The following is a 27,350-nucleotide window of genomic DNA, read 5'->3' on the forward strand; positions in this document are numbered from 1 at the left end:
AAGAAGAAGAGGAGGAGGAGGAGGAGGAGGAGGAAGAGGAGGAGGAGGAGGAAAAAGAGGAGGAGGAAAAAGAGGAGGAGGAGAATGGGCACCTCTGAACAAATGAAGATTTCTGCGCGAAGATGATGGCACAAGGGTCATTATTTTCCTATTTTAAAAGTTATTTCTGATATACTTTATTGGGTTATCAGTTAATTTTTTTAAAAAGATAGTCGAATATATTCTGAGTTATCTGTTAGGGCCACAAATACCATGAAGCACTTAACTGCTCACAGGCTGAGCTGTTCTCTGAGGGAGAAAGAAAGATGGGCAGGCTGTCTGTGGCTGGCGAGGCAGCAGGAGGGAGCACGGTGGACCACCTGCACCTACTGCGCCTGCTCTGGGCCTTTGCGCAGCTCTTGGAGAAGCTGGCTAACTGGGCATGTGCCCTTGTCTGCACAGAGAAGGGAGGCCTTAGACCCACCCACAGAGCTGTCAGTCTCTCACTTCCTGCTCTGGGCATGCCAAGTCCCCCAGCCCAACCATACTCCTGTCAGAGCCTGTGTTTTAATAACTTGCCAGGTCATTCACAGGACAGAGTAGGGATTCCTTCCGCTCTCAGAGAGAAAATGAAATAGACAGTTAAAATGAAGACAGTGATTATGACAACATGGCTTTAAATCCCAGCAAAGGATCTGACTGAGGCAAACTGAAAACCCCTTCCACATCTGGGTGAGGGTGGTGTGCAGGGGTAGACTCCACCAAGGCGGCTTGAGACCGCGATCTCTGGCCAGCTCTTCTTCCTAAGTGTGGTGGGTAGCTTATGCTCTACACTTGACAAAACACCCCAATAAATGATCCCAAAGCACCTCGCCCCACTTGTAGTAAAAAGCAGATTTTACACATAGACACACACACACACACACACACACATACACACACACACAAAATTAAACAACACAACTGTCAAGTTTTATCAAAACAACATCAACAACGAAGAGTACTGTGCCCAGCCCTTGGGAGGACAGAGCTGCTGGCTGGCTGGTCACTGTCTCGTCCCTAGAGTTCAGTGATGGATCCTGGGACTTTGGTTGCTTTGTTTAGAGGGTCCCAGGGCTAGGATGGATTTCTGGCAATGCATGTTTTCCTGATAGGGTAGTTTTTCTTTTTACATTAAAAACGATGCTTTTGGCTGGGGTGTAGTAGTGCACACCTTTATTCCCACCACTCAGGAGGCAGAGGCAGGCAGATATCTGTAGGCCAGCCTGGTCTACAGAGTGAGTGTTAGAACAGCCACGGCTACACAGAGAAACCCTGTCTCAAAACAAAACAACCCCCCCAAAACCCAAAAAACAAAACAAACAAAACAGCAACAAAAAGAAATCCCCAAAACAAAACAAACAAAACAGCAACAAAAAGAAATCCCCAAAACAAAACAAAAACACAAACACAAAGCAAAACAAAAGAGATGCTTTGGTTTTGTTTGCTTGTTTTTCAAATTAAAGCAGTTTGAGATCACTCCAGTCTCCCACTCTATCTAGCCACAAAGGGTGCATGGACACTCCGGTCTGGTTGTTAGCCCTCTACCAAGCTCCTAGAGTTTAACTCTTCCTGAATATAGCTGCACTCCTATATCTCTGTACTCTTTGAACATTCTTAATACAGACTGACATATTTTCACGAGGTTTTTATACAAGCAAGGATTAAAATTAAAATGGTTATCTGACAGATCTCTATGGAGCCAAAGAATTCAAGAAATCCAAATATCTCGCATGCTTACTGCATGTTTTTAAATACATACTGTTAAATGGTTGGATTGTAATATGAAACTGGTGGGCAGAAAAAACAATAGCAAGAAGAGGAGATTCAGTGTAGAGCTTTGGCCTCTGTATAGCTTAAGTCTTGGTTCGTATTTCTGCCACAGTTCCTTTTCTTCTAATTAATTAATTTATTTTTATTTTCTGTACACTGGTGTTCTGTACAGGTCTGTGTGAGGGTGTCAGCTCCTCTGGGACTGGCACCACAGCTGTGAGCTCTCCCGTGCCACTGAGAATGGAACCAGGGTTCTTTGGAAGAACACCCAGTTCTCGTAACTGCTGAACCATCTCTCCAGCTCCGTCCCCCACAGTTCTTATGATATGGTGAATTTATATAGAACCACATCCTAAGGCCTCATTTGAACAAGATCTCCCCTGGGATGTTACAGGAGATCCAAGCAGCCGATTGGAAGTTGGATGTCATTGCTTGGAGGTTCCCTTCTGACCTGGCAACTCTGTATCGAGGAAGAAGGTACCAACCTGGCACTAGTGGGATGGTTCAGTGGTTAGGCACTCTGGCTGCTTTTGCAGAGCACCCAGGTTCAGTTCCAACATCCAAATGATGGCCCACAAGCACCTGTAACTCCAGTTCCAGGAAATCCGGTGCTGTCTTTTGGCCCCCATGGGCACAAGGCACATACATGGTACATACACACACATGCCAGTGTACCGTTCATATACTTAAAATAGTTTTTCTCCTTTAAAAAATAAAGGCCCAAAGTCACTTACCTCTACATCGGAACTTAGCCCCATTTAGATTCTTTAGGACAGGACGAATCACCAAGTGGATTTTTACCTACTTAACATCCAATTCAGAAGGTCTAATTCAGTTAAACTGTGACACACACACACATACACACACCAATTTGCTCAAGACCATCAATAATCGAGGTAATATTTTCACTGAAAAGCTTAAATAGATCTGTGGTTCATTCTTTCTCATCTCCTCTTTTGCTTCATCATGAAACAGAAACATCTAGAATCCAGGTGAAAAGGTGGCTAGGTGCTAGCAGCCCCGGGCCTCCCTGGGACAGCTCCTCTATTAGAGGCCTAGGATGAAATGACTCTGTGAGAGGCACGTTGCACTGAGTCACACGCCCAGGCTTCTACAGAGAGAACGAGTGGTTGGTTCTGACAGCTAAGCAAAAGTGTAGTCTCCACCCAAAATTACACAGAAAATGTGGCCAGAATATTCTGCAAGCGTGTTGAATACTTAGGGTATCTCCTAAGTGCTCAGCCTTTTTCCTTGGGAAATACTTTCTAGGCCTGCGCAGGGAGGCGAGCTTATCGCCTTAATTTTTCCAAGAGTCTAAATAAACACACCACATTTTTTCCATCCTTTTGCAATATGTACAAACAAATTATCTGACACGGCCCAGATGCAGGACAGTCTGCTAGAAAGAAGGAAAAGACAAACTTACTGCTAGGATAAGTTTCGCAAGCTTAAGGCTGAGCGGGTCTGAGCCGGCGTCCACTAGCTTATACAGAGCCTTTAGCAGAACAGTTCGCCTCTTGAACTTCTTTCCGAGCATGCGCGCTTCCTCCAGCGTGCGATGCAGCTGGGTGCAGGCTGCGCACATCTCTTCAATATCTTCTTCTATTGGAGCAAAGAGAATATCGACCACTTACTCATAAGGTTGAGTTTTCAGATATGTCAGACGCAAGCAGTGCGAGGAAGAGCTTGCCGGGCATCCCTAGACATCTCCAGATGTTTTTCTTTGTATCCTTTCCATCTGCTGGGCTAACTTATTTACTAATCGGCCACCTAGCTTATCCAGGACCCAGCCTTTCAAAGCCTTTTCCTTGGCTTCCTTTCTGAGTGCCCTCCCCTCCACCCGGGCTCTGTTTCATCTCACTGGGGCAGGCCATTTGCATTTCTGCCTCCATTTCTTAAAAAAAAAAGATGCATGATTCCAAAAGGAACTAATGCTACCATGAACTGCTATTTAATTTTCACATGTGAATAAGTGTGTTGTGAGATATATGGATCGATGTTTTATGTGAATAGGGATCCTGACCTATGTATGTATGCATGGAAGAGCAACATCTGTATGGTAGAAAACATCTGTATGGTAGAGTAAGAAAACTATGTAGATAATCTGCAACATAACTTCAAGCAAGGTTACCTTCTATTCTATCTGTTGATAAAAAAAAAAAAAACATAGTATCTTCCTTCCTTCCTTCCTTTCTTTCTTCTTCTTCTTTTTTTTTTTTTTTTTTTTTTTTTTTTCTTTTAATGGGGGCAGGGTTTCTCTGTGCAGCGCTGGCTGTCTTGGAATTCACTCTATACACCAGGCTATCCTTGAGCTCATAGAGACCCTCCTGCCTCTGCCTCTCAAGTGCTGGGATTAAGCCACCACCTCCTGGCTATTCCTTTCAAAATGTCTGTCAACCAGGGGAAGAGACATAGTGCAAGCCACCATTACTAAAGAGGAGACTTTTGAAAAGACGTTGCTTAGGAAAGAGGGAGTCTAGAATGTTTTGTTTACAGTCGTGATCCTGAGGAAAGTAAGTTTTGAGAGTGGCTTAACAGTTAGTGCACCGGGAAGGAAGCCTGCTCTCAGGGGGGCGTACAAGGGGGAGAGAGGAATTCAAGGGACCTCTGACGGACCCCATCACAAAACGCAAATGTTGGAAGCCAGTCTGTAAATACCATAATGGGAGCTTAGCTGTGGACATGCAGGAAGTGTGCGACAGCAAAAAGGAAGTGACTTGGGCCATTTTTAGCTCTTTTCAACAATAACAGCTAAGAAAAAAAAGTTGAAATGTCAATAACTACATACACTCCAGAGCCTCTCGGCTATGCCCTTAAGTAAGTGAACAGTTGGGAAGTGACCCAGACCCCAGCCTGAGGAGAGCGGGAGCTCTATTGTGTGGATCACTTTGGGGCGTTGCTCTGTTCTCTGACTGGCCTTCAGGCTTGCAGGCTTGGGGCCATTCTCAGCTGCAGGGGCTCCACTCAAGCTTACAGAGATAGAAAAAGAAGGCTTCTATGATCAAAGTTTCAGCTTCGGCTCCAGTAAACCCTCTGTATCAGTCAACTGGCTATAGCATCTATAAATGTTGCATGGAGCGCTGCACTCTGGAAGCTGAGGTAGAAGGGTGACAAGTTCAAAGTCAGCCTGGGCTACATCTGGAGACTCAAGAAGCCAAAGCAGAACAAAACAGAAACGCACATGGCCGCAAAAGACGTTATCAGAGCAGAAACCGGTTAAGAGTTTCAAGAGAGATCTAGAGGAACATAGTCATCAGGTAACTTCCCAAGTCACCCCGAACCACAGCAGCGACACGGAGCAAGCACCTGGCAGACACCGCCTGACCCAGATGACCAAAAGTCACGCTTCCCGTAAGGGATAGATAGGACAGCAAATGGGCCTCCTGCCACAAGGCCTGAGGAAGACCTGGCATAACTGTGCACTTACTCCTGCCTCAAAGGCCCAATTTGGGTCTCAGTAGGAGAAAACACGAGGAAAATCTGATGTGCGGACGTTCTGTACAGTAAATGGCCTGTTTCCCTACTTCTTTTTTTTTTTTTTTTTTTTTTTTTTTTTTTTTTTTAAGATTTATTTATGTATACGAGTACACACTGTAGCTAACAGATACAGATGGTTGTGAACCTTCATCTGCTTGTTGGGAATTGACTTTAGAACCTCTGCTCCCTTCAGTAGACCCGGCTCTCTCTGGTCAGGCCTGCTCACTTAGGCCCAAAGATGTATTTATTATTATATATAAGTACACTGTAGCTGTCTTCAGATGCACCAGAAAAGGGCGTCAGATCTCATTATGGGTGGCTGTGAGCCACCACGTGGTTGCTAGGATTTGAACTCAGGACCTTCGGAAGAGCTCTTACCCACTGAGCCATCTTGCCGGCCCTGTTTCCTCATTTCTAACAGGATTATGAAAGGGCTGTGACAGATGATTGAAACTTGTGGCCCAGGGGCTTACTTTTTCTACAAAGGAAATCATGGTGGCAATAAGCCACATGCAGGCAAGATTTGTATGGCACTGTATGGTAATTCCAAGATACGGAAATGAACACCCCTGTTTCTAAAACTAAGGAACAGAAAATCAAGGACTGAAGTAGTTAAGAATAATAGATTTGGGTTTTTCGTTTGTTTTTATTTTGTTTCATTTTGAAACAGAGTCTCATTGTGTGGTAGAGGCTGGCCCTGAAAATGTTAACAATGTATTCTCAAAAGTTTCTAGGAAGAAAAAAAAAAAGCAGTGTGTGAGGGGCAGAGAAAAGAGGAACCCTCAGAGAAGGGACTAACAAACAAGGCTGTATGCTAGAACTTAGTGCTGAGACAAAACTGGATCTGAAAACTCTTAACTATTTTAACTAACCTATTAACTACTTAACAGGTCCAAAGAACTGCAAGGTATTGAGGGAACCATATTTAATGCTACTTGCTGTTACTAAATTTGTCTAGGAATAAAGATGTGATATTTCTGTATTTTCGATGGCTGGTTGTTTTTGACACAGGCTTTTACTATGGAACCTAGACTGGCCTTGAACTCATAGTTTCCCGAGGGGGAGGGTTTATAGTCTGGTGACAGCTCATTGTATAATGAGCCATTGAAAAGGGAGGCTCATCTACATCTCATCCCCCAAACTCCTCAGTCTTGTCCTAAGTTTGCCCTGCTGGTATCTGGCGGACAGAGCGCTGGGCATCCACTGAAGACCCTGCTGGTGGGGGATCTGCCCTCCCACAGGCCTCCCACCTGAAGGATTCCGATGTGGTTTCTAATTCTTAGCCAGACTCACCTTCCTGGCTTGATTTGCAGTCATGCCTGAAGGAATGGCCCAAAGTTCACTGCACAAGCTAATAGGAGGGTGGGAACTGTAATTCCAGTGGGGAAAATGTTATACTCTTCTTTGAATGTAAGGGATTCGGAGGTAATTTGGTTTCATCCATCTTTTTTTTTTTTCTTTTTTGGTTTTTCAAGACAAGGTTTCTTTGTATGGCCCTGGCTGTCCTGGAACTCACTCTGTAGACCAGGCTGATCTCGAAGTCAGAAATCTGCCTGCCTCTGCCTCCCAAGTGCTGGGACTAAAGGTGTGCACCACCACCAACCGGCTGGTTTCATCCATCTTTGAGTATAGAGTTTACATGAAAAAACAGGCATCTGCTATTAACACCAATCCCAGAAAGCCTGCCCAGAAAACCCGCTCCATGGAGAGCGCAGTCCAGAAGGCCTGCCCCATGGAGAGCCACGACCCAGAAGGCCCACCCAGTGGAGAACACAGCCTAGTCACAGCACGGAAACAAAAACTGGCAAGCACTGGGTGCCCCGGAAGCAGCTGTTCGGCATCAGCTCCCTACTTGCCGGCTGTAAGGATGCATTTTCCCTGCATCTAGTGGAGCATCATCTGGTCCTGCCATGCTGTTCATGTGTCTAAGAGTAGCCAGTCAATTAGTCCTACTGAGGGCCCGCAATGTGCAAGAGGGCCCACTGTGCACATGGTACTAAATACGGGGGCTTACTCTGTGCCTCTGACCAAGGTTCCAGAGGAATTCTGAGAAAAAAAAAAGTGTGTGGGGGAGATAATGTTCTCTCAGAAGAGCCCTATATCTTCACAGCGATGCCTCATTGTGACCCTCTGGAGTGCTAGACAGGACGCGTGCCAGGCCACTTTTTGAGGCCTCCCTGGCAGGGACGCTCAACCTCAGGAGTAGCGAGATTCAACAAAACCATGGCCATAGCTTTCACTGACCAGGCCGTGCGACTCACTCAGTTCCAGAGATCTGTTTCCCCGGACCATCTAGGGTGTGAAGTCTCCCTGAAGAGGCTGTCCCAGCAGTCTCAAGTACAGGAGGTACTGATGTGCGCTAGTGGGGAATGTCAGAAGTTGGCTCGCCTGGTACATTCCAAGTGTAATTTTACTCATTAATAATTTGGTTTACATAATATTTACTACACACAACTACAGGGTAAGTAAACCCATAACATTCTTTGGTTTCCAACATAACCCCAGAAATAACAGTCAAAGTACAACTGAGACTATCAGGGCAGTGGGGAGCACTACTCCAGGCAGCGGGGAGCACTCCAAGCAGTAGGGAGCATGCAGATAAATGCCAAGCTTTTATTTAGAACAAGAACTGTTGTTTTACCCTTTTCTAATTCATGCAAAATCGGAACAATCCGTGTTTTCCAAAAGACTTCATCTACTTCTATTTCTGTCTCCTGTTCCTGTAAGCTGGCTCTTGAGGCTGCAAAGAAATCCAGAGAAGGAAAAGGCATTGTGAGAGGGACTTGGAAGAGGGCACATGCAAAAGCCTTCCCTGCGCATCGCTAAAGTTGATGAGCCACAGAATCAAGTCTCGCTTTGCCCCCACCTCAACTCTAAATGAGAAGCATGGGTCTTTTCATCAAACCACCCCACATAAAACTAGGATGAGTTCTTTCAAAGAAGCAGAACTTATAGGCGGGGCTAGAGGGCTTTGGAGAGCAGAGAGCTTTGAAGGAGCTGCTGGCCATGGGAAACCAGCAAACTGCTTTGAGTCATTTCTTTACTTAAAAACCTCTGTTACATACAATAGACAGCTACACACACACACACACACACACACACACACACACACCTATATATACACAGATACATATATAAAGATTAAAAACTAAAAATCTTTAGTAATAATTTTAGCCCTTTTAGGACAGACACGATATGAGGCAAGTAGCCCCCAGGCCAGTGCTTCCCCGTGTGGTAGAGGGAAACATCTTGGTCCCCCCCATCCCAACTCTATGATTGATATGCCGGGTGACCTTTCTCTATTGAGCTTAGGGGTGGCAGGAGAGAGGCAAAGCTCTGCCCGAGGGCCACGCACCTAGTAATGGTAAGGATTTCGCAAACCGCTTTTCCCTGACTAAGCAAATAGGTACTGGCTGATGTGTCGCCACAGTGCCACCAAGAGCAGATGCTGCGCAACTCTAGGTGCTGACGCTGCTACTGACAGTACCCAAGAGGCAGAACAGAGGCACTTGGTTCCTTTCTTCCTCCCCCAGCCCCCACATCAACATCTCACTCTGTCCTAGAACCTACCATGTAGCCCAAGCTAGCCCTGAACCCACAGGATTCTCCTGCCTCAGCCTCCCAGGATTACAGGCTCCTGTTTCATTGTGCTTCTGAAGATGGAGAGAGTGGAATCCAAGCAGAAGCTAGGGCTATTAAATTATCCACCGCCCCTATCATTTAGTTCCATTGCAAACCAAGAGGAAAGGCAACCCTGTCAAAAAAAAGAATTCATAGGGAAGGTGGCAAAGCATGATTCCACCTTGCTCAGGCATATCTCAAATCACAAACTGGAGTTGGAGGGGGCACTGTATGTGTAGGCCTTCCTCAGACTCCCTCCTCTGACATCTGCCTCCTGAGCCCCTTGCCCGGTACCACAAAAATGTGCATGAAATATTGGAAATCATAGGAGCAATGAAGAGATTCTATACACCCAATTGTCTTCAAAGTTATTTATGTTTTACACAACTTATGATTTATTCATTGCATCTTCTTGGGTACAGCACTTGCCCATTCACATACCCATGCACAGATATATACACATACAAATAATTAAAAATAAGTCTTTTAAAAATCCAGTGAACTCTTCTCAATTGTCTGTGTAAACTGAAGAGAAGTCAGTGTGTAATGCACAATGACAATGTTTCAAACTCAATTTGAATTCAGCAGCGTCTGAAATTAATCTTCAAGCCACCAGATACAAACCTTTCTTCACACAGGGCTGATAGCTCCTGAGAGAATCGGGGAAGCTATACAATTATTTCCTGTCCCCACACGCTCAGGGCCTGCCGCTGCATTTGGGAATGGCTACTCACTGTTGGGAGCCTAGGCTTGCCTTTTATCAGACCTTCTTAGTGCCAGTGGAGGCCTGGCAGGCAGAACCTGGGGAAGTTCAGGAGCACCAGAAGCAAACAGAATTCTTGACAATGAAACTGTGGTTAAATGGTAAGGATACAATGTAGTCAAAACAGCAAGACTGGCTAACCTGTGCGACCTATGAGCAAGACTTCATTATACAACAAAATTGAACTGTCTTTAGCACAGAACTAGTCCACTTGAGTGCAGGCCCAGAGTTCCTTTTCTAAGTTTTGGGCCAGGTGTGGTGCAGAATTCATAAATGCCTGGCCCTCAGAATGGAAGCAGCATTCATTCACAGCAGGGAGTTTCCAGTGGCACCATCCAGCCCAATATATGAATGCTCACACTAATGCGGCCAACACTTCAGCTCCGGTAAGGTCTGCCATTGTCACTGACTATGTTCGAGAAATATTTCAACTTTTGGGATGTTGAGGTTTTCAGAATGGCAGACAAAAGACTGCAGACCATCATCTCTGCCTTTTGGAGTTTTGAGTGTGCTTGAACTGGATAAAACATGCAGATTGGGCTGGAGAGATGGCTCAGCTGTTAAGAGCATTGACTGCTCTTCTAGAGGTCCTGAGTTCAATTCCCAGTAACCACATGGTGGCTCACAACCATCTGTAAGGGGATCTGATGCCCTCTTCTGGTGTGCCTGAAGAGAGCAACCATGTACTCACATCTAACAAACAAACAAACATGCATATATTTCTGAAAGTAAATGCAAATAGCCAAGCTGTATAGAAACACAACTGCTCATAAACCTAGGTAACTAGTCTACTTCAAGGCCAAAGGATATAAACAAACTCAGTATTATAGGGCAAACAAAAAGTCAGAAGCTGTTAAGTCAATAAGAGTCTGTTTCCTTGACATATATAGGAAGCACTTAAATTTGCTAGAAAGAAGGCTGCGAGATGGCTTGGTGGGTAAGGTACCCGCTGCTGCAAGCTTCGGGACCTAGGCTCAGATCCCAGCACATATAGAAGAAGTCAGGCATGGGGCTGTAACCCCAGAACGGAGGAGCAGAAGCAGACAGATCCTGGGAGCTCACTGATCAGTTCAGCGTGGCCAGAATGCGGCTACACGTCCAACAAGAGACCGTCTCAAAAAATATGGTAAAGAGTGAGAGAAGAAGACTCTGGCATTGAGCTGTGGCATTGAGCTGTGGCATTGAGCTATGGCATTGAGCTGTGGCATTGAGCTGTGGCATTGATGGGAGCAGGAACCTGCTCTGACACATCAAAACCCCAGATTATTAGAAATTCAGGCTTTAAAACCACGCAGTCTTCAAAAAAACCAAAACCAAAACGAAACCCACATGCAGGGTGCTCTTCAATGTTAAAGCACAGCGGTCAACTAGTTCCCCGGGAAGAGTACAATCAGTTGGCACACTCCCCCCAGAAGAGATGCTTACCAAGATGAGTCAGAGACAACCAAAGTCTAGTCAGCTCCAGGCCCTTCTGAAACTCCTCAGACTCATTCTGAGAGGTTAGCTAAACACTGTGGTATAAGGATTCTCCCAGGAGTCCTCTCACTGATGTGGTTGTGGCTTGCTCTGGCCTTGCTTCTGTCTCCCACTGTGGTCCTCACTGCCCCACCACCTCTGTTCCATGCCTTTTTCCCGGTTAACTCTAGAACTTGAAGCATGTCTACAAACACATGAGTTGCCTCAGTCTTGGGGAACAACTTCAATTTTTTTTTTTTTTTTTTTGAGACAGGGTTTCTCTGTGTAGCCCTGGCTGTCCTGGAACTCACTCTGTAGACCAGGCTGACCTCAAACTTAGAAATCCACCTGTCTCTGCCTCCCAAGTGCTGGGATTAAAGGCATGCACCACCACTGCCCGGCAACAACTTCAAATTTTAAAAAGCACTTTCATCTAGGTTCACTGTTTGCTAAATATAAAAATTATGATTCAACAGGAAAATTGGGTAAGTCAGGCAAGAAATACTGCCTGTTTTTGAAGATTCTGCTGTATCCGTGGTTATAGCTGTTAACCACAGCTTTGAGCTTTGGACACAACAGCTTGATACATTGTTATCATTGGCTGGTGTTTTTAGCATGCAAATATAAAGCCCTTGGCAACAATGTTGTCTAGGGAATCTGAAGGCTTAGGTTCTTCGGAGTTCTAGACACATTGCGGGTGACCACTAAGTGTCTCCTTACTGGTGAGAAGCTAGTTGGAAGGTAACATCTTTCACCCGGTGCTAGATTGATATATCATTTATCATCCTTTTTATTTTTATTGAGACAAGGTCTTACTGTGTATCTCAGGATGGCCTGCAATCCATAATCTTGTCTCTGTTTTCAAAATGTTCAGATTATAGATGTGTATTCATTGAGCCTGACATAAACTTGTGTGAAATGGAAAAAAAAAAACTATGAAGAATGTGAACAGACACCTGCCGTGCCTGGCTAGTTTGGCTAACAGTGCGCTACGTTTGTATCTTCCTCTTTATTTTAAAGATAAAACAAACCCTTGAAGGATTAAATCCTTTTCTATGCCTACCTTATCTATATCCTTCCCCCTTGGGGGTCTCCAGCCTTTGAAATGGGGGTGACAGCATGTTTGTTTTTCCAGGTGTGACACAGAGATCCCTAACTCTTGTTTCTGCAACTTAAGGTTTCATCTGCTACTTGGATTGTACAGTCAACATTACGATGTTCCAGTGTTACAAATGCTCACGGGCTCATTTTTCTCACTGCCTGACTTTGCACCATTTCTAACCATTGGTCTGTATTATTGTATATTTCCTCAGGCAGAATAAAGTCCCTAAAGGGCTTTCATAATACAGTTTCATCTAAGTGGGCAATGCTTTTGAACTTAAGTTTAGATTTACACGGATATCAAATCTGCACACACACACACCCTTCCAGATACTTTCAAACTATAATTTCTGTGAATTTCTGTCCACATTGAAGGCATCAGACTTGGGGACTGGTTAAGACTGCAGTGAAAAATGAAAACTTAGAAAACAAATGTTGGTTCCAGTTCCTGGGACCTGTGATCAGAGAACTGTTAATAAGGACGCAGTGTGGTGCTCTAGACTCACCTTGAATCGACCTCTGACTTCCACGGAACATTTGTCTTTGAAAGACATGCCTTACTGCTTAACAGCGTGAAGATCATGAGGATGAAGGATGCTGAAGGCAGAGGAGTACACTCACCTGCTCTGGTGTCCTGCCTGCTCAGGTCTGAGCTGCTAGGGCACGAGGAGGCCCTGGCACGCCGTTTCCCGGGCTCCCTAGGAGGAAGTGGAATGAACGAGACACAGAAGTATTTTCATTTTTATAAACTGCAATTTGTTCATGTCAGGCTTGGAAGAAAGTGCAGAGAATAGCTTAAGAGATGGGTTTCATGTCCAATTGTCTGCTCTAACCTGCCTTTGCCTCCTAACTAAGATTTATCTGCAAGAACACAAGTCTACTGGCTTAACAGTATGAAATATAACACTAGAAAGAACCAAAAAAATAAATCCAAAATTGGCTGGGAAGTTGGGGGTGGGGTGGGGGTGGGGTGAGGTGGTAGTGGTGGCGGTGGTGGTTGTTAAAGATATGGACCACAAGAGGTCGCTGTTACAACAAGAAACAGAGGAGGAAAACCAGCCGGCCGACTGGCAAGCCAGCTTGCTCTGTCCAAGGTCACATGAGCAGGGTCAGCTGTGGAATGTGGAGCTCAGGATTTTCAACCCTCTGTTCTTTCCACTGCATCACAGCACGTCCCATCCCCACTTTAAAACCCAATTCAATTAACAGTCTCTAAAAATACTCTTACAAATATTTTAAATGTTAAAAATAAAAAAGCGGACAGTCTATTTGGGCAGTCCCCAGATGAGAAGCATGAGAGGAGGCCTGGCTAGTTAGGGAAGTGCTGGACTCTGCTGCCTGGCTGCTACTTGTCCACTCACAGCTGACTTGAAGGGATTGCCTTTTAAATATCTGTATAAAATCCTAAGGCCACTAAGGCTAGGATGGCAAGTATGACCAATTTCTTTTTGATGGTGCCACACACACTTTGTTTCTATAATATTAACAACAATAATACAAATGATAGTAAATAATGTTATTATTATTGTGGGTTTTTTTTGTTGTTGTTGTTTTGTTTTTTGTTTTTGTTTTTTCAGACAGGGTTTCTCTGTGTAGCTTTGGCTGTCCTGGAACTCACTCTGTAGGCCAGACTGGCAGCAGACTCATACAGATCCACTTGCCTCTGCCTTCTGAGTGCTGGGATTAAAAGCCTGTACGACCACCTGGCAAACTCATTTGCTTCAGTGCCTCTCTCTATGGCATGCGCATCTGTGAGCATCTGCTCTTGGGCTCACCCGTGATTCCTGGGCAGCGAGCTCACCAGCAAAGCTCAGCAACTCCACCTTAGAGCTTGTCCTTGGTCCTTACCACTCGCCCGGACTTTAGCCTCTTCACATAACTTTTAGTATTTTTTTTTTCTGTCAACATGTATTTGGTTTTGTTTTGAAAGTCTAGGTGCTTCTTTTTGTCATAAAATAGGGAAACTTGGTGGGGCCAATTAAAACAAAAAAGTTCTGATTCTCTGAAACAACCGAATTTCTGCAGCAAGATGCCCCTAGACAAGAAAACAGGAATATGAGAATGGATTTCCTTAATGACAGAAATAAAGGACTCAGTCCATGGAAAGACTGTCTAAGCAAGATTTCAGGAGTTACAGGAGAGCCCAGTACGATGGCACACGCCTTTAATCCCAGCACTTGGGAGGCAGAGGCAGGCGGATCTCTGAGTTCAAGGCCAGCCTGGTCTACAGAGTGAGTTCCAGGACAGTCAGAGATACACAGAGAAACCCTGTCTTGAAAAATCAAAACCAAAACAACAACAACAACAACAAATCGAGGATGGGGTCACAAGAGCTAGGGACTGAGGAAAGTGGTACCGTCTGCCCAAAGCAAGTTGTTGTGTGTCCACAGAGCGGTGCTGGTGACATCCTGCAGGGGTGGGCAGAAAAGATGGGTACCAAGAAAAGAACCGCTCAGGAAGCGGAGACAGGAGGAATTGTGAGCTCAAGGTGAGCTACATTCACTGCCTCATGGAGGGGAAGAGAGGGAAAATCCCGAGGGTGGGAGGGAAAATCCCTGTCTCTGTAGAGGAAGAGGAGCAGATGTGCCCCACACAACTTGCACCACTGACTGAAACCACACGAACACATTTTTCTCTTCCTCCTAAAAACCCTTTAAATATGTGAAGATGCCGCCCTCATCTCTTCACATCTTCCCCTGTGTCTTACGCCCCCCTGACAGCTGTGAGGTTGTAGGTACGGTTTTTTTTTTTTTTTTTTTTTTTTTTAACTACAAGTAGGTTCCCTCATCTGTACAGAAGGGTGGTGAGTCACGGTGTTCCCGCCATGGTGCTCCCACCACGGTGCTCCCACCACAGTGCTCCCGCAACGGTGTTCCTGCCACAGTGCTCCCACCGTTAGGCTGTTGGAAAGACAGAATGACCTGGAGTATGGCGGTCATCAATACGTGCTTGTTGACATGCTCACACTCAGTCCTGAGCCCTTCGAATGCTTCCTGGCCCATTAGTTTACAGTCTAGCTTTGAGCTCACACTGTGGCCAGAGAAAAGGGGAGATATTTTAAACGATGCAGCCCAGTGCCACAATAGCTGTTTCAAGGGTCACAAACCACTACCAGTCTATTCCCTTTCCCTCCATGAGCAGCTGAGGCACGTCAGACCTTCACATTGTTATTAAATTCCAGCATTGTGTTGGCAGTGATTTCCAGCCTATCAGATGTATTTGGGTCCCAATTCAGTCATCCAGAAAAACTGTTCTTCCTGCTCCATGTTATTAAACAACATTATTATTAAACAACATTATTAAATTTTTCTCAATGATTTTTTTTTGATGTGTCAAAATTTTAAAAAAAAAATCTGGAAATTAGTCATTGGGCTCTTTGGTGAAATTCTTTTTAGAGGCAGAAAACCCACCATTTTCATTAGTTAGGACATCATTCTACAGATGGAAACCTAATTCTCAAGGACTTAAACACCAGTGGCATTGGCTGGTTCACATAACGCTGTAGGAGTTGGTGGTGTGTGCTTTGGGTAAGGAAGGATCAAGGGCATTGGCTCACAATTCTGCTGTGCTCTTAGCTCTGCCCTGGCTGTAGGCTTAAGGCTGTGTGAAAACGATTTGGTTTTCCCAGGGCCTCTCCTCTGCAGCTCTCATGTTTCAGAACATAGACAGTTTTATGTTCCCCATCGCTGCTAAGAGTCTTACATTGCACTTGGAATACTAGAACCAGCTCTAGCAGGCAATGGCATACGAAGGCTGACGGATCCCTGCAGCCCATCCGTGGATGGCGGCACAATCAATCAGACTGGCCATACTATGCCTGAACCATAACTATGCCAAGGAAATAAAATAATAGCTCTTTAAAAATATCTTAAACATATAGATTTTGCTATAATTCAAGACAGTTATTCTAGTTATTAGGATGACAGTTCTTCAATTAGGGATCAGCAAATGCTTTCTTAAAGGGCCAGCTAGTATTTTATATATTTTACAACTAGGGGGCCAAGTGACAAAGTCACCATTACGTAGTTATTTTTGCAGCTATTTAAAATAAAATGTTTTTTTTAAATATTTAAACCATTTTTAGCTTGAGAATTATAAACAAAAACAAAAAAAACCTTAGAGCATATAGACAAACAGATCTGGCTCCTCAGCTATAATTTTTTGACTATTTCCATAAAGTGATAAACAGTAACAAAATAATATTGGTAACAATAACTCATTAGATTTAGAATTAAGAAAAAAATCTATTTTAGAAAAGGTTACATTTATAGAAAGAGAGAAAGAAAATGTTAAGAATGATTGTAATAAAAGACAAATGTGCCAAACTTGAATACAAGTTTTGTCTTAAGAAAATGACACTTCATTTTTAAAAGTGGCTCCGAGACCGATACTGATGCTGGCTTTTACTTTGTTGCTGCATAACCTCAGTCACAAATAGTCATCTCAGCTGCTGTAGAGGGTCCCCAAGCCACAGACAGGATGCAAAGGCACGACTCCAGCCAGGTTCCAACAAACCTCGTCCTCAAAAGCAAAAGCTGGACTTGAACTCAGCACTTGGTCTACTCACTGCCGCTCTGCAGTCGAGACACTTTGACTGTAATTTTGGACTGTTGCCATCAGGCGCCGTTGGTCCCTCCCTCTTCTGACTCAAACTCAGTGGAGGTGGGTGGGTCCGGGCCTGGGGTTCTCTGTTTCTATGTGTCCCCAAGGCCGCACTTAAGCAGCAAGACCTGATACACCCGAGGTGCCTTACAGCCAGGCTATTCATACCAGGACCACAGAGCAAGTGGGAAGTGTCAGGGTCCTGTGCCTACAGAATCACTCTGCCTGTGTCTGTCTTTTCCACATGAAAATTTTTTCAGCCATGTTACCCTCCTTTCTTAAAAGAATAATGACATCATTTTTTTGTGTGTGTGTGAATAACATTTATTATTATGAAAAGGCCAGGTAATAATAAAAAGTACAAAGAACATTACAAAATAAAATCTTCCCAGATCCCACAACCAAGAAACTAACATTGTTATATGGTAAATATTGTTCCAGGCATATTTTGCTCACACACACAGACACCCACACACAAGCACAAACGCATGCAAGAAGGAATGGAAGGGTGACCAGAAGGGATGGTGGGTGGGTACAATCATATCAAATATGCTATTGTAATGAAAAAAAGTCTAAGTATCAAGTTTGCTCGAATTTAACAGAGGAAACAAAAATGGAGGTGAAACCGTAGGAACCGAAGAGCTCCAGATGAAATGAGTCTTCCCAAGAGATTTAAGTTTCTAAAAGATCTCTCTAAAGTTAAGGGAAACAAAACAATGAAAATCATTAGGATACTGAACCATCACTGTGAAATCATTCCCACGTCAGACTGCAGCTTTGGAAAACCCGCTCCTCACCGACGTGGAGAGGTTGGGTGCACTCACTTCCTCCCAATTGCAGGGGATGGCCTTTTGGTTTTGCTTGTTTTGTTTGCTTGTTTTGTTGTTTGTTGAGGTTTTTGTTTGTTTGTTTTGGCTTGGGGTTTTCCTCTGTAGCCTTGGCTGTCTTAAACCTCCCTGTATACACCAGGCTGGTCTCAAACTCGGGGATCCGCCTGCCTCTGGCTCTGGAGTGCACCGCAGCCACTCTGACCATCACCGCACTGTCAGGGTTTCTGCTCTCTAACCACCATGGTCAGGTTTGTTCAGTCTTAATAAGGAAAATAAAGGCAATACTCACCATGGACACTTTTACCAAAGCCTTTTTGATTTAAAGTTTTGAATTTCTGATTCTCTGTTCTGTTGTCTAAGAATTTTCTAGAAAGTAAATGATGAATACTTCCCTAAGTTCACTAATATTTGAAAGTATCTACCTTCTGCCTTTCCAATGAAGAGCAAATGACTGCCGATGCCATCCTCCGTCTCTCTCCCTGTGCTGAGAACATGGTAGATATTACTCCCCCTCCTCTGGCACTGACTGATGGTTGGCTGAAGCAGGAGGCCAATGTGCCTTCTCTCCTTTTGGACAGCTTGCCGGCTAGGCCTGACTGGCTGCAGGCTGCTTTCTCCACCCAATCAAGAGTTACAGAGAGCATCTATGTGAGCGCGGCTGGAAATGTCGCATCGTGAATTTCCCATGCCAGATTTTGTCGGGACACCAAATGTCCATTGGAGCCTCAGGTTTAAGTCTTTACTGCAGGAAGTTGGCATTTAGTATATCTTAATTTTTCTTTTATTTGCTCTGACATTCCGAGGGTTATTGCAAACTTTGAGAAAACACGTGTGTCTGGTACTCGGTTGCCAGTTAAGAGTTTGCTGGGAAGGGAGCATCAATGAGGGGACTCCCAGACTCCGGGGGCTTTTCTTTGGTGATGTGTTCTCTTCCTCTGTCCTTGCTAAGTTCTCCACGTAGCTAAGTGTGAATCCTCAGAGACTTCCTATGCTTACCTTACAGTATTTGTCTTTATTTGCTGAAGCCATATAGGATCCTGAGAGGTCACCTGAACCGTCTTGAACAGTAGGCTCATTGCTTTGTGAACTTAGGGAGGTGTGTTCCCTGGTATGTGTAGAGCAACCATTCACATTCACACACACACACACACACACACACACACACACACACACACACGCAAGCCCCCCCCCCTTTTTTTGTGTGTGGTTTTTCAAGACAGGGTTTCTCTGTGTAACCCTGGCTGTCCTGGAACTCACTCTGTAGACCAGGCTAGCCTCAAACTCAGAAATCCACCTGCCTCTGCCTCCCAAGTGCTGGGATTAAAGGCGTGTGCCACTACCGCCCAGACAGAAGCCCACTTACACAGGAGACAGCATCCTTTGGTTCTAATTTGCTGAACCTCTTTCTCCTCTGCAGCTCCCATTCCTTCCCCCTCCCACCCCTGCTCACAGGCAATAAAAAGACTACACCACCCTGAGATGCAGCCCCTGGAGCCTTCCCCCTCCAGCCATTTCATGATCTGTATCTTGAATGGAGTCTCCCATGGGGTGTTTTTCACTTCTCTCCCAGGCCTTAGGTCTCATCTCTTCGGTCACAAGCAGCTTAGTGAAGAGGAGACTCACGTCTAGTGAAATTTCTCAAAGTCGGAGGTGTGCCTCAACCCTCAATCGGTTGTTTTCATCTTGATTTCACAGGGTCTAGAAGGTTCACTAGACTTCCGTGTAAAAATCCTGACCTGAGATACATAAACTGTGCCCACCCAGACCCAAGAAAAGAGGTAAGGTAAGAACGCGCTGACTGGGAAGCAGCCATCAGGTAGAGCTGGATCCAGGAGCTGAACAGTCGTCACTGAACTTGACTGCAGTCTCCATCTTGGCTCTGTTTGCCTGGGTAGGCCTTTCCGTCGCCATGGGGTCGCTGGAAGCTATAAAAGGGCATCCTTCCGGCAACGCGAGAGCCCAGAGAAAGGCCACCCTCTTCAGGAGCCGTGGCGCAGCCCGGAATCCCAGGGGCCTGGCTGTCTTAGATAAACTGTGATGCTCATTTCTTCTTCATCAACCACTTCAGCTGGGCATTTGTGGACTCTCGGCTAGTAGGCCCTGGGAAGGCAGGTCAGAGAGGAGCGGCCAGCACTCGCCAAAACAGAGCCCGAGCACTTACTCTACCAAGTAAACAGGCTTATTCCCCTCCGGGAAGCCAAAGTCCACGACTAGAGTTCAGGGTTGGAGTCATTATTGCTGCTATTATTATTGTTGTTGTTGTTGTTGCTTCATTGACATTTATTTAAAATCTTTGCTGTTTTCACTTTCTTGCTCGTTGCTTTTGCTTCTTTAACCAAGGACCTATTTCCTTCTTTCCTTCCTTTCTTCCTTCCTTCCTTCCTTCCTCCTGTCTGTCCTTCCTTCCTTCTACCCTTCCTTCCTTCTATCTGTCCTTCCTTCTGTCTGTCCTTTCTTTCCTCTTTCCTTCCTTCTTTGTTTCTTTCACTTTTTTTTTTTTTTTTTTGGTTTTTCGAGACAGGGTCTCTCTGTAGCCCCGGCTGTCCTGGAACTCACTCTGTAGACCAGGCTGGCCTCGAACTCAGAAATCCGCTTGCCTCTGCCTCCGAAATGCTGGGATTAAAGGCGTGAGCCACTGCTTGGCTTCTTTCACTGTTTTTTGAGGTAGAGTTTTATATAGCACAGGATGACCTCCAACTTGCTGTACACTGGCCTTGACTGTGTCCCCTGCTTCCACTTCCCTAAGGTCCTCGTATGTTCCCACATCAGCTCTTGGCCTTTATTCCAATCACACTAAAGGCCCTTGGCATCCTACAGTCAAGGATTTCCAGCCTTAGTGAGCACACTCCATAACCTGCAGTGGAGGCTCGAAGGAGAAAGGAGAGGGGTCGCTGTTTCCATCTTATAAACAATGAGACAGGGCCCTGGGGTTGTTAGGTGACTTGCCAAGGACACACAATTAAATCAAGTGGCAGAGAGGGGGGGGGGCTCTGGCTCTCAGTGAGCACCCTGCACCGTTCCCAGTTATCCCAGTGAGCACCCTGCACCGTTCCCAGTTATCCCAGTGAACAGCCTCCACCATTCCCAGTGAGCAGCCTCCACCGTTCCCAGTGAGTGATCGCTACCCAGAGCCACCATTCATACTAATGATGTCATCTGCCCTCTCCAGCCTCATTCCCAAAATCCAAGACATTCTGAACAGCGCTTCCAAAGCCGGAAGAAGTACTTACACATTTGCATAGAGGGGTTTGGATGAACCAATAGGTGGGGGGTGGAGACCCGGCACACATACTTTTACAAAATGCCAGCTCTACTGTTTTCAATCCCCGTGGCAATAAGAGATGATGGAATGTGGGTGAGGAGCAGGCCCTCCAGGCAGATAGCGGATTTCTAGTGGGCACGGGGAGGTTGCAGTAACTGGCACACTGATGAAGACCACACCCACTGGGAAAGGCTTCTCATTCAGGTCTCCCCTTTGCATTTCCGACGCTACCTTGCTTAGCAAATATTTTTCTTTTCTATAACAAGCATAAAGTTAAACTCCAGAGCTTCCCGAGTGTGTGAATTACCCATATTTTAAATGAAAGGTATGCAAATCAACGAAGGTTTGCTGAAACAAACTGTTCTTTCCTCCCACTAGCCAGAGAAGCCCGCCGGATCTTGAGTGGGGAGCAAGCGAGCCTCCCTTCGCTCTGTCCCGTCCATCAGCCTCCCACCCCCTTAGCCCACACTCATCTCCATGTCTTGTCTGCCTTGTCTTGTCTCCTGCCAGCCCATCTCACCGACAAGAACCTTCCTCTTTCCACTTTACCATCTCGGGATTAGGATAAGAACAAAAACCACTTGCTAACCGAGGGGAGGACACACCCAGCAAACGTGGGAATACTCCATTGCAGCGAAGGCCCTTTCTTGGAATTACAGTCACTTAAATGTTTACAAGAAATGATTATTGAGTGTCCCTGACTGATTCACAAATGTAATTAATGAGAGAATTGCTAAGAGTTTCCATTTTCTCGTTTGTTTTAATCCCATCATATAAACTTTTCTGTTGGCATGTCTTCAGAAAATTCCACCCCGTGCTGGAAGGAGGCGAGGAGGCGGGCCTGACTCAGAGCCCAGAAACATCACTGAGAGCAAACGCCATACTGCACACAACCATCCCACGGGACAAAGGGAAGACGATTAGAGATGCTGCCACAGCCTGGGCATTTGGACAGGCCTAAGGAAGCGCTGGCCATCCCCCTAATGGGCTTGTCTTTTGCTGTTTGTGGGATAAAGTATGTCACTAAGATGCCCTGCTGTCCCAGAAAGACAGAGGCATAATGAACCCTGTCGTGTGAGTGATTGTTTCGCAATATCTGAAGTTTCTCAGGAATAAATAAACAATGGGGTTGGCTCTGCTCTGTTTGTACCCAGTCAGTTTGCATTACGGTAAGGATGGCTGCTGCAGGGTAACTGCTCTCTTCCTGTGGGGCACAAGCCCCGCTGCTGTTCATGCTGGGATGATCAGCCTATGCCTCTCTCACCGACTGGACAGAGCCGAGGCAAAGGCCTGCTCGATGTCTCGTGCTCGACTCCTGGAGTCCTAATTTGATGTTGTTCTCTTCCCACTTAAGGAGCTACATCAACTTTCCCTCAATTTGAAAAATGTTCTGAATGCAGAACATCCCGAGGACTGCTAGGTTGCCTAACATAAATTCTCCGTGTGACACTCTTCGGGCTGTGTCAGCAGACAAGGTCCCTTCAGCTAAACTAACAAGCTGACAATGGCCGCTTTGGGGATGGGGGTGGGGTGGAGCAGAGCAGGGTTGAGAGTTGTTGGTCCGTGTGGAAGAGCCAACGGATTCCACAATCTAAATTGAGAGCAGCAAGGGCTTGGGTCCTAAAATGGCCTGTGGAATTTAATCTTGTTAAACAAATTTGAACTGGGCAGCTGTCCATGATGACCCAATGGAAAGTTCTAGAAAAAAGGAGATCTGTAACTGAGTGACCCTTCTTATCTTAGCATCAATTCTGACCAGGACTGGGAAACACAGCCTATTCTCTCTGCTCCAGCTGATGCTTCGACCTCTAGATTTAAGGTTTCAGTGAAGTGTCAGGATAAGAATAAACATGGGCCCCACACGATGTGCTTTTTTTATCTCCATAAACCCCCGAGTGTGGTAAGAAAGTGTTTCTGGCAAGCCCTATATAAGAAGGATGCATAAAATAATTCCCAACCATTCATGTACGAGGGGCAAACGGACCCCATGGGGTGTTCCTGTTTTAGCTACTAGTTAGCACAATAAATATTTAAACCAGGTTTCTACTGGAGAATAATGTAAGTGTCCACACCTGTCCACAACAGTGGACTAAAGCAAAGGAGGTCATAAGGATCTCCAGGCCTAACAAGAATCCCAAATAACACACAAACAGAAGGCCCACTGAGCAGTCCCGTGGGGCTAGCTAAGCCGTCCAGCCTTGCCTGTATCTGACAGCCCTGTGGTGCATCATTAGGGCTGCCTGCCATGCAGGGTTGCTAAGCATGCAACAGGGAATGATGGGAAACCAACCCTAGCCAACCACGGGGAGAGAAGAAACCCTCTCTTACTGTGCATTAACTTAAAACCGTGCATATCTAAGAGGTATAGCGCAAGCCAGCCTTCTCCATAAGCCAGTTGGAGAACCAACCACTGAGAGACAATAGTTACCCCGACCCAGCACTCCACAACAGAGAATACTGACCCTCCACTTGGGAGCTGAGACAGTCGGGACACTTCTCGCTCCGTGGTATTTTGGAAGCCTTGGTCGCAGGTGAGAAGTGGTGGAGTCTTTAAATGGCCAGTAGCACCGGATGCTGTTAAATTCCTTCTTGCTGTAGAGTTCCCCATGCTAATGACTTTGTGGGATTCCTCCACAGTCTTGGCTGAAATGGCAAGGAGAGTTCTCTCAGCATGGCTCTTACTTTCAATGTTTTGTCTGCAGTCTATAGATTTGTATAAAAGTTTTGCTTGTAATCAAGTCTGGAGATTTTATGGCCAACATGTCTCTGTGCATACTCAACTCTACTACAGTTTCAGGGTTGGCACCATCATTTATATGAGTTAAAAAGTGAATAGGATAATCATTGTTTGGCTTGGAGTCAACCTGAAGAAAAGCACAGGAACTTAAGTTTATAAACTACCTTTCCTGCTTAAGTACCCCTGGGCCCCATGACAATAATTCTTCCTAAAGATAACGTGACTACTTTTCCTATTTACAAATAACTTATGGCTGACACCTGTAATCCCAGCCAACTGGGAAGTAAAGGAAGGTTAAGGACTTCAGGGTTAGCCTTTACTACAAAGCAAGTTCTAGGCTACCCAGGAATGCGTGAAATTTAGTGTAAAAACAAAACAAAACAAAACAAAACAAAAATATAATTTATAGAGTGTCAAGTGTAAGTGATGTATCAGTGACAAGAGATTTCCCTATTTACAGGACTAACATAGGTCCTTTTATAAGTAGTGTACAATAATAAAGTATACAAAATGTTTCAATAAGAGCAAACCAAAGGTTTGTAGAGGAAAAGTAGAAAAGAACGGAGGGGATTGCGAGGGAGACAGAAAGCAGTATCCATGGGGGTGGAGGGGGAGTGGAGGGGGTCGAGAGAGAGTGGAGGGGATGGCGGGGTAGAGCAAAGAAGGGGAATGCTGGCAGTGTTCAGAGCAGCGGGAGCAGCTGGTGCTGGCACAGACACTCTGAAGCAGAGGTGTGCCTGCGGTGTTGGGGGGGGAAGAGCTAGACAGAAGTCCTGGAGGAGGGCAGCTGGTCATAGGGTCCCTGCAGTGACAGCATAACCCATTAGGAAGAAGGGTTCCTAAAGAGGGACAGACAGCCTAGCAAGATCCCAGTGTGTCCCCAAAGGAAACCCACGCTGAGTTTCATGCCAGATTCTTATCCTAAAAACACAACTTTCCTATCAGCAAGGGGACACCAGAGTAGCTTGTCATCCATCTGCCACTAGAGGAGTCTGCGCCAAAAGAGAAGAGGGGAGAAATGTCCCCAGTGCAGATGGGGCTTGAGATGAAGCAAGCCTCGTGTAGGAAAACACTTCCAAGCTTTTCTGTACTTATTTAGAAACTAGCAAACAAAAAATAACGAGACAAAGTCCTTTGCTGTCTGCTGGTCCCAACCCCTGCTTCCAAAACAACACACTTTGATGCTGGAAGAGCCTTAAAGACGGGTGGAGGTGACAGAGTGAGGAACTCAAAAGCAATGTCAAGTGAGCTAAGGACCTCAGAGCAAGAGTGGAGTCTCCAGGTCACCGCCCGCCCACGACTGCCTGACTCCGGGGCTCTTGTGTTTGGGGGGAGGGGCCCGGGCTTAAATTCCACCAAATTCAGGTTCAAGAGCCACCCCCTGAGCATCGGCTCTGAACTGTGCGCTGCTTATGGCTCAGCCTCCCACCTTTGCCAGCCATTTCCATAGCTCAGGTACACCGGAAGGATTAGTTGATGGGACCTGGTACAGGGACTTGTATGCCATCTGAGAACTCAGAACTTGGGCTTAGTGTTGTTATCACTGGAATCCAAGAACCCTGACTCTGGTCTCCGCCCATCTCCCACACCACCTTCCACAAGGACTTCTAACTTCTAAGGAGCACGCTGTGTTAGATGCTAGCCCGTTTCAGCCTCTCGCTTTGGTTTTGGCTTTGCCTGTGTACTTACGAAGAAGCGCTACTTGTCTCAGCCTTTGTTAATCTTGCAGAGGGGATACAACAGTGTCACAGACAGAGATGCTATAACCCTCTGTGCTCATGCACGAAACCTGTCATTATTCCCATTATTCCCACAAAGGAGAGCTGGTCTAACATTCAGACGCCCAGACAGGGGAGAGCCAGATGAACCGGCACAGCCGGTCACAGTGACATAAACACGGACCCTCAGCACTTAGGAGGCAGAGGCAAGAGGACTGTGGGAAGGTCAAGGCCAGCCTGGCCTATACCCGAAGTTTGAGGTCAGACAGGGCTCTAATGCCTATCTCATCTGGGTAGATGGCTCAGTGGCTAACAGCACTCTATGTTCTTCCAGCAGCCCAGGGTTTGATTTCCAGAGGCCACATAGGGGCTCACAACTATCCGTGACTCCAGTTCCAGGGGGTCAGACACTCTCTTCTGGCCTCCAGGGATACCAGGCAGGTATGTAGGCAAAACATCCGTAAGAGTAAAATATATATTTAAAAAAAAAATACAAGAAAATAAACCCAAACTGGGAAAACAAAGAAATGACAACATCTCTAAGCACATATCTAAGTACCTCGCGGATACACTTGCTGGATACCTGTACAATTCCACTGTGGCCCATGGGTGAACTTCAAGAGGAGACAGACACATCCTGTCAATCTTATGACATAGGAACAGCTGTGTCTCAGGAATCCTTTGCATGGCTACAGACCACAAGCAATACGGGAAAGGAATGTTGCCAATTGAGGCTGCTGATCTAGCTGGAGAGACAGGTAACAGAAGCGAGAGGCTGGGAGTGGACCTGGGGGAGATGCAGAGGAGATGGGGTAAACAGGAAACCAACAACTATTTTAAAAGGAGCCTAAGTCCAGAGTTGAGGCCAGCATCCGGCGCAGCGAATGAGGCATAGGGCAGGTGGACACCTCGCTCCAACTGCTGATTTTAAAAGGAAGGTCTCCAAATTTGTCTTTTGTACTGAATCCAGAAAATAATGCAGAGGGTCCTGCTTGAGGCTTGACCCAGCTGAGTGTGTGGGGACTGATGTGGGGGCTCTCTGGGTGGGGGAACCCTGTTAGGGTTTGAATGGCGTATGTCCAGCAGAGGTTCCCGTGTCTGAACGCTTGGTTCCCAGCTGGGGGTACTGTTTGGGGAGGTTTCAGAACTTAGTGACTGGGGCCTCGCTGAGAGGAGTGGGAGGAGTGGGCGGCCTGCGGGTGGTAGGCTTCTAGGTTTATAGTCCACGACCCACTTCCTGCCTCCCCTGCAGAGCTGGAATAAGGAGCCTCCTGTTTCCGCAGCCACACAGGTAGAGCTGGCCTACCCACCACGCCTTCCTGCCCTGTCCTTTCAAACCCCTGAGCCGAAGTAAAATCTCCTTCCCTTCCTGTTTCAGCCCTTGGGTATTTTGTCACAGAAAGGTCACTGATAGGTGCATTAGATGCTAGGCTACAAGAGGAGGAGAGGCAAGACAGGGGCCTGGAGCATTATCAGACTAGGGCTAGATCTCCTCGACCGCTGTTCTTACAAAGGAAGTGGGACTCTGTCCCCTTGGGCAGAAGCCAGGAGATCTACTCTGCCTTGTGTCTTATAATAACCTGCAAAATAAAGATGGCCTTTCATAATTTTTTAGTGGCTGGGGTGGGGTGGGGGTGGAGAAAATAAAATGAACGACAATATAGTAAGGCAAATGAAAATCACACCAAGTTCAAATTTCAGGAACCGTAAATCAGCAATGGTTACTTCCGCACTTTAATTGCAGGGTTGAATATATTAGAGACTAGACTATATTAGAGATGGAGTGGACCACTGGGCCTAAAATATTTTCTGTCCAGACCTTTACAGAAGCGGCCTCCTGCCTTTTAGAACAGACTGGTATTTGCCCAACTGGGTTCCTGAGAGATTCCACAGCCAGGTCAATTTGAGAACTGGGGCTGAATGAACACCGTACATCTTTGTGTCAGGAATGGTTTTCTTTCCCTCCAGCATGATCCTGAGCACAGGCCTGCTG

At 45.9% G+C, this 27,350-nt stretch overlaps 1 protein-coding gene across 2 annotated transcripts in view; it reads right to left on the reverse strand.

The window, feature by feature from the left end:
- Armc2 (armadillo repeat containing 2) overlaps positions 1–27,350 on the reverse strand; it is a 105,486-nt gene that overhangs the window by 56,753 nt on the left and 21,383 nt on the right. For both annotated transcript variants that reach the window (XM_031347805.1, XM_031347804.1), the window contains exons 5-8: positions 23,365–23,545; positions 12,830–12,906; positions 7,910–8,008; positions 3,218–3,393 (exon numbers count right to left, since the gene is read on the reverse strand). In XM_031347805.1, the coding sequence (XP_031203665.1) occupies positions 3,218–3,393; positions 7,910–8,008; positions 12,830–12,906; positions 23,365–23,545 (533 nt within the window). The remainder of the gene's footprint in view (positions 1–3,217; positions 3,394–7,909; positions 8,009–12,829; positions 12,907–23,364; positions 23,546–27,350) is intronic.

Source organism: Mastomys coucha, unplaced genomic scaffold (assembly GCF_008632895.1).
Source record: "Mastomys coucha isolate ucsf_1 unplaced genomic scaffold, UCSF_Mcou_1 pScaffold3, whole genome shotgun sequence".
Lineage (NCBI taxonomy): Eukaryota > Metazoa > Chordata > Mammalia > Rodentia > Muridae > Mastomys > Mastomys coucha.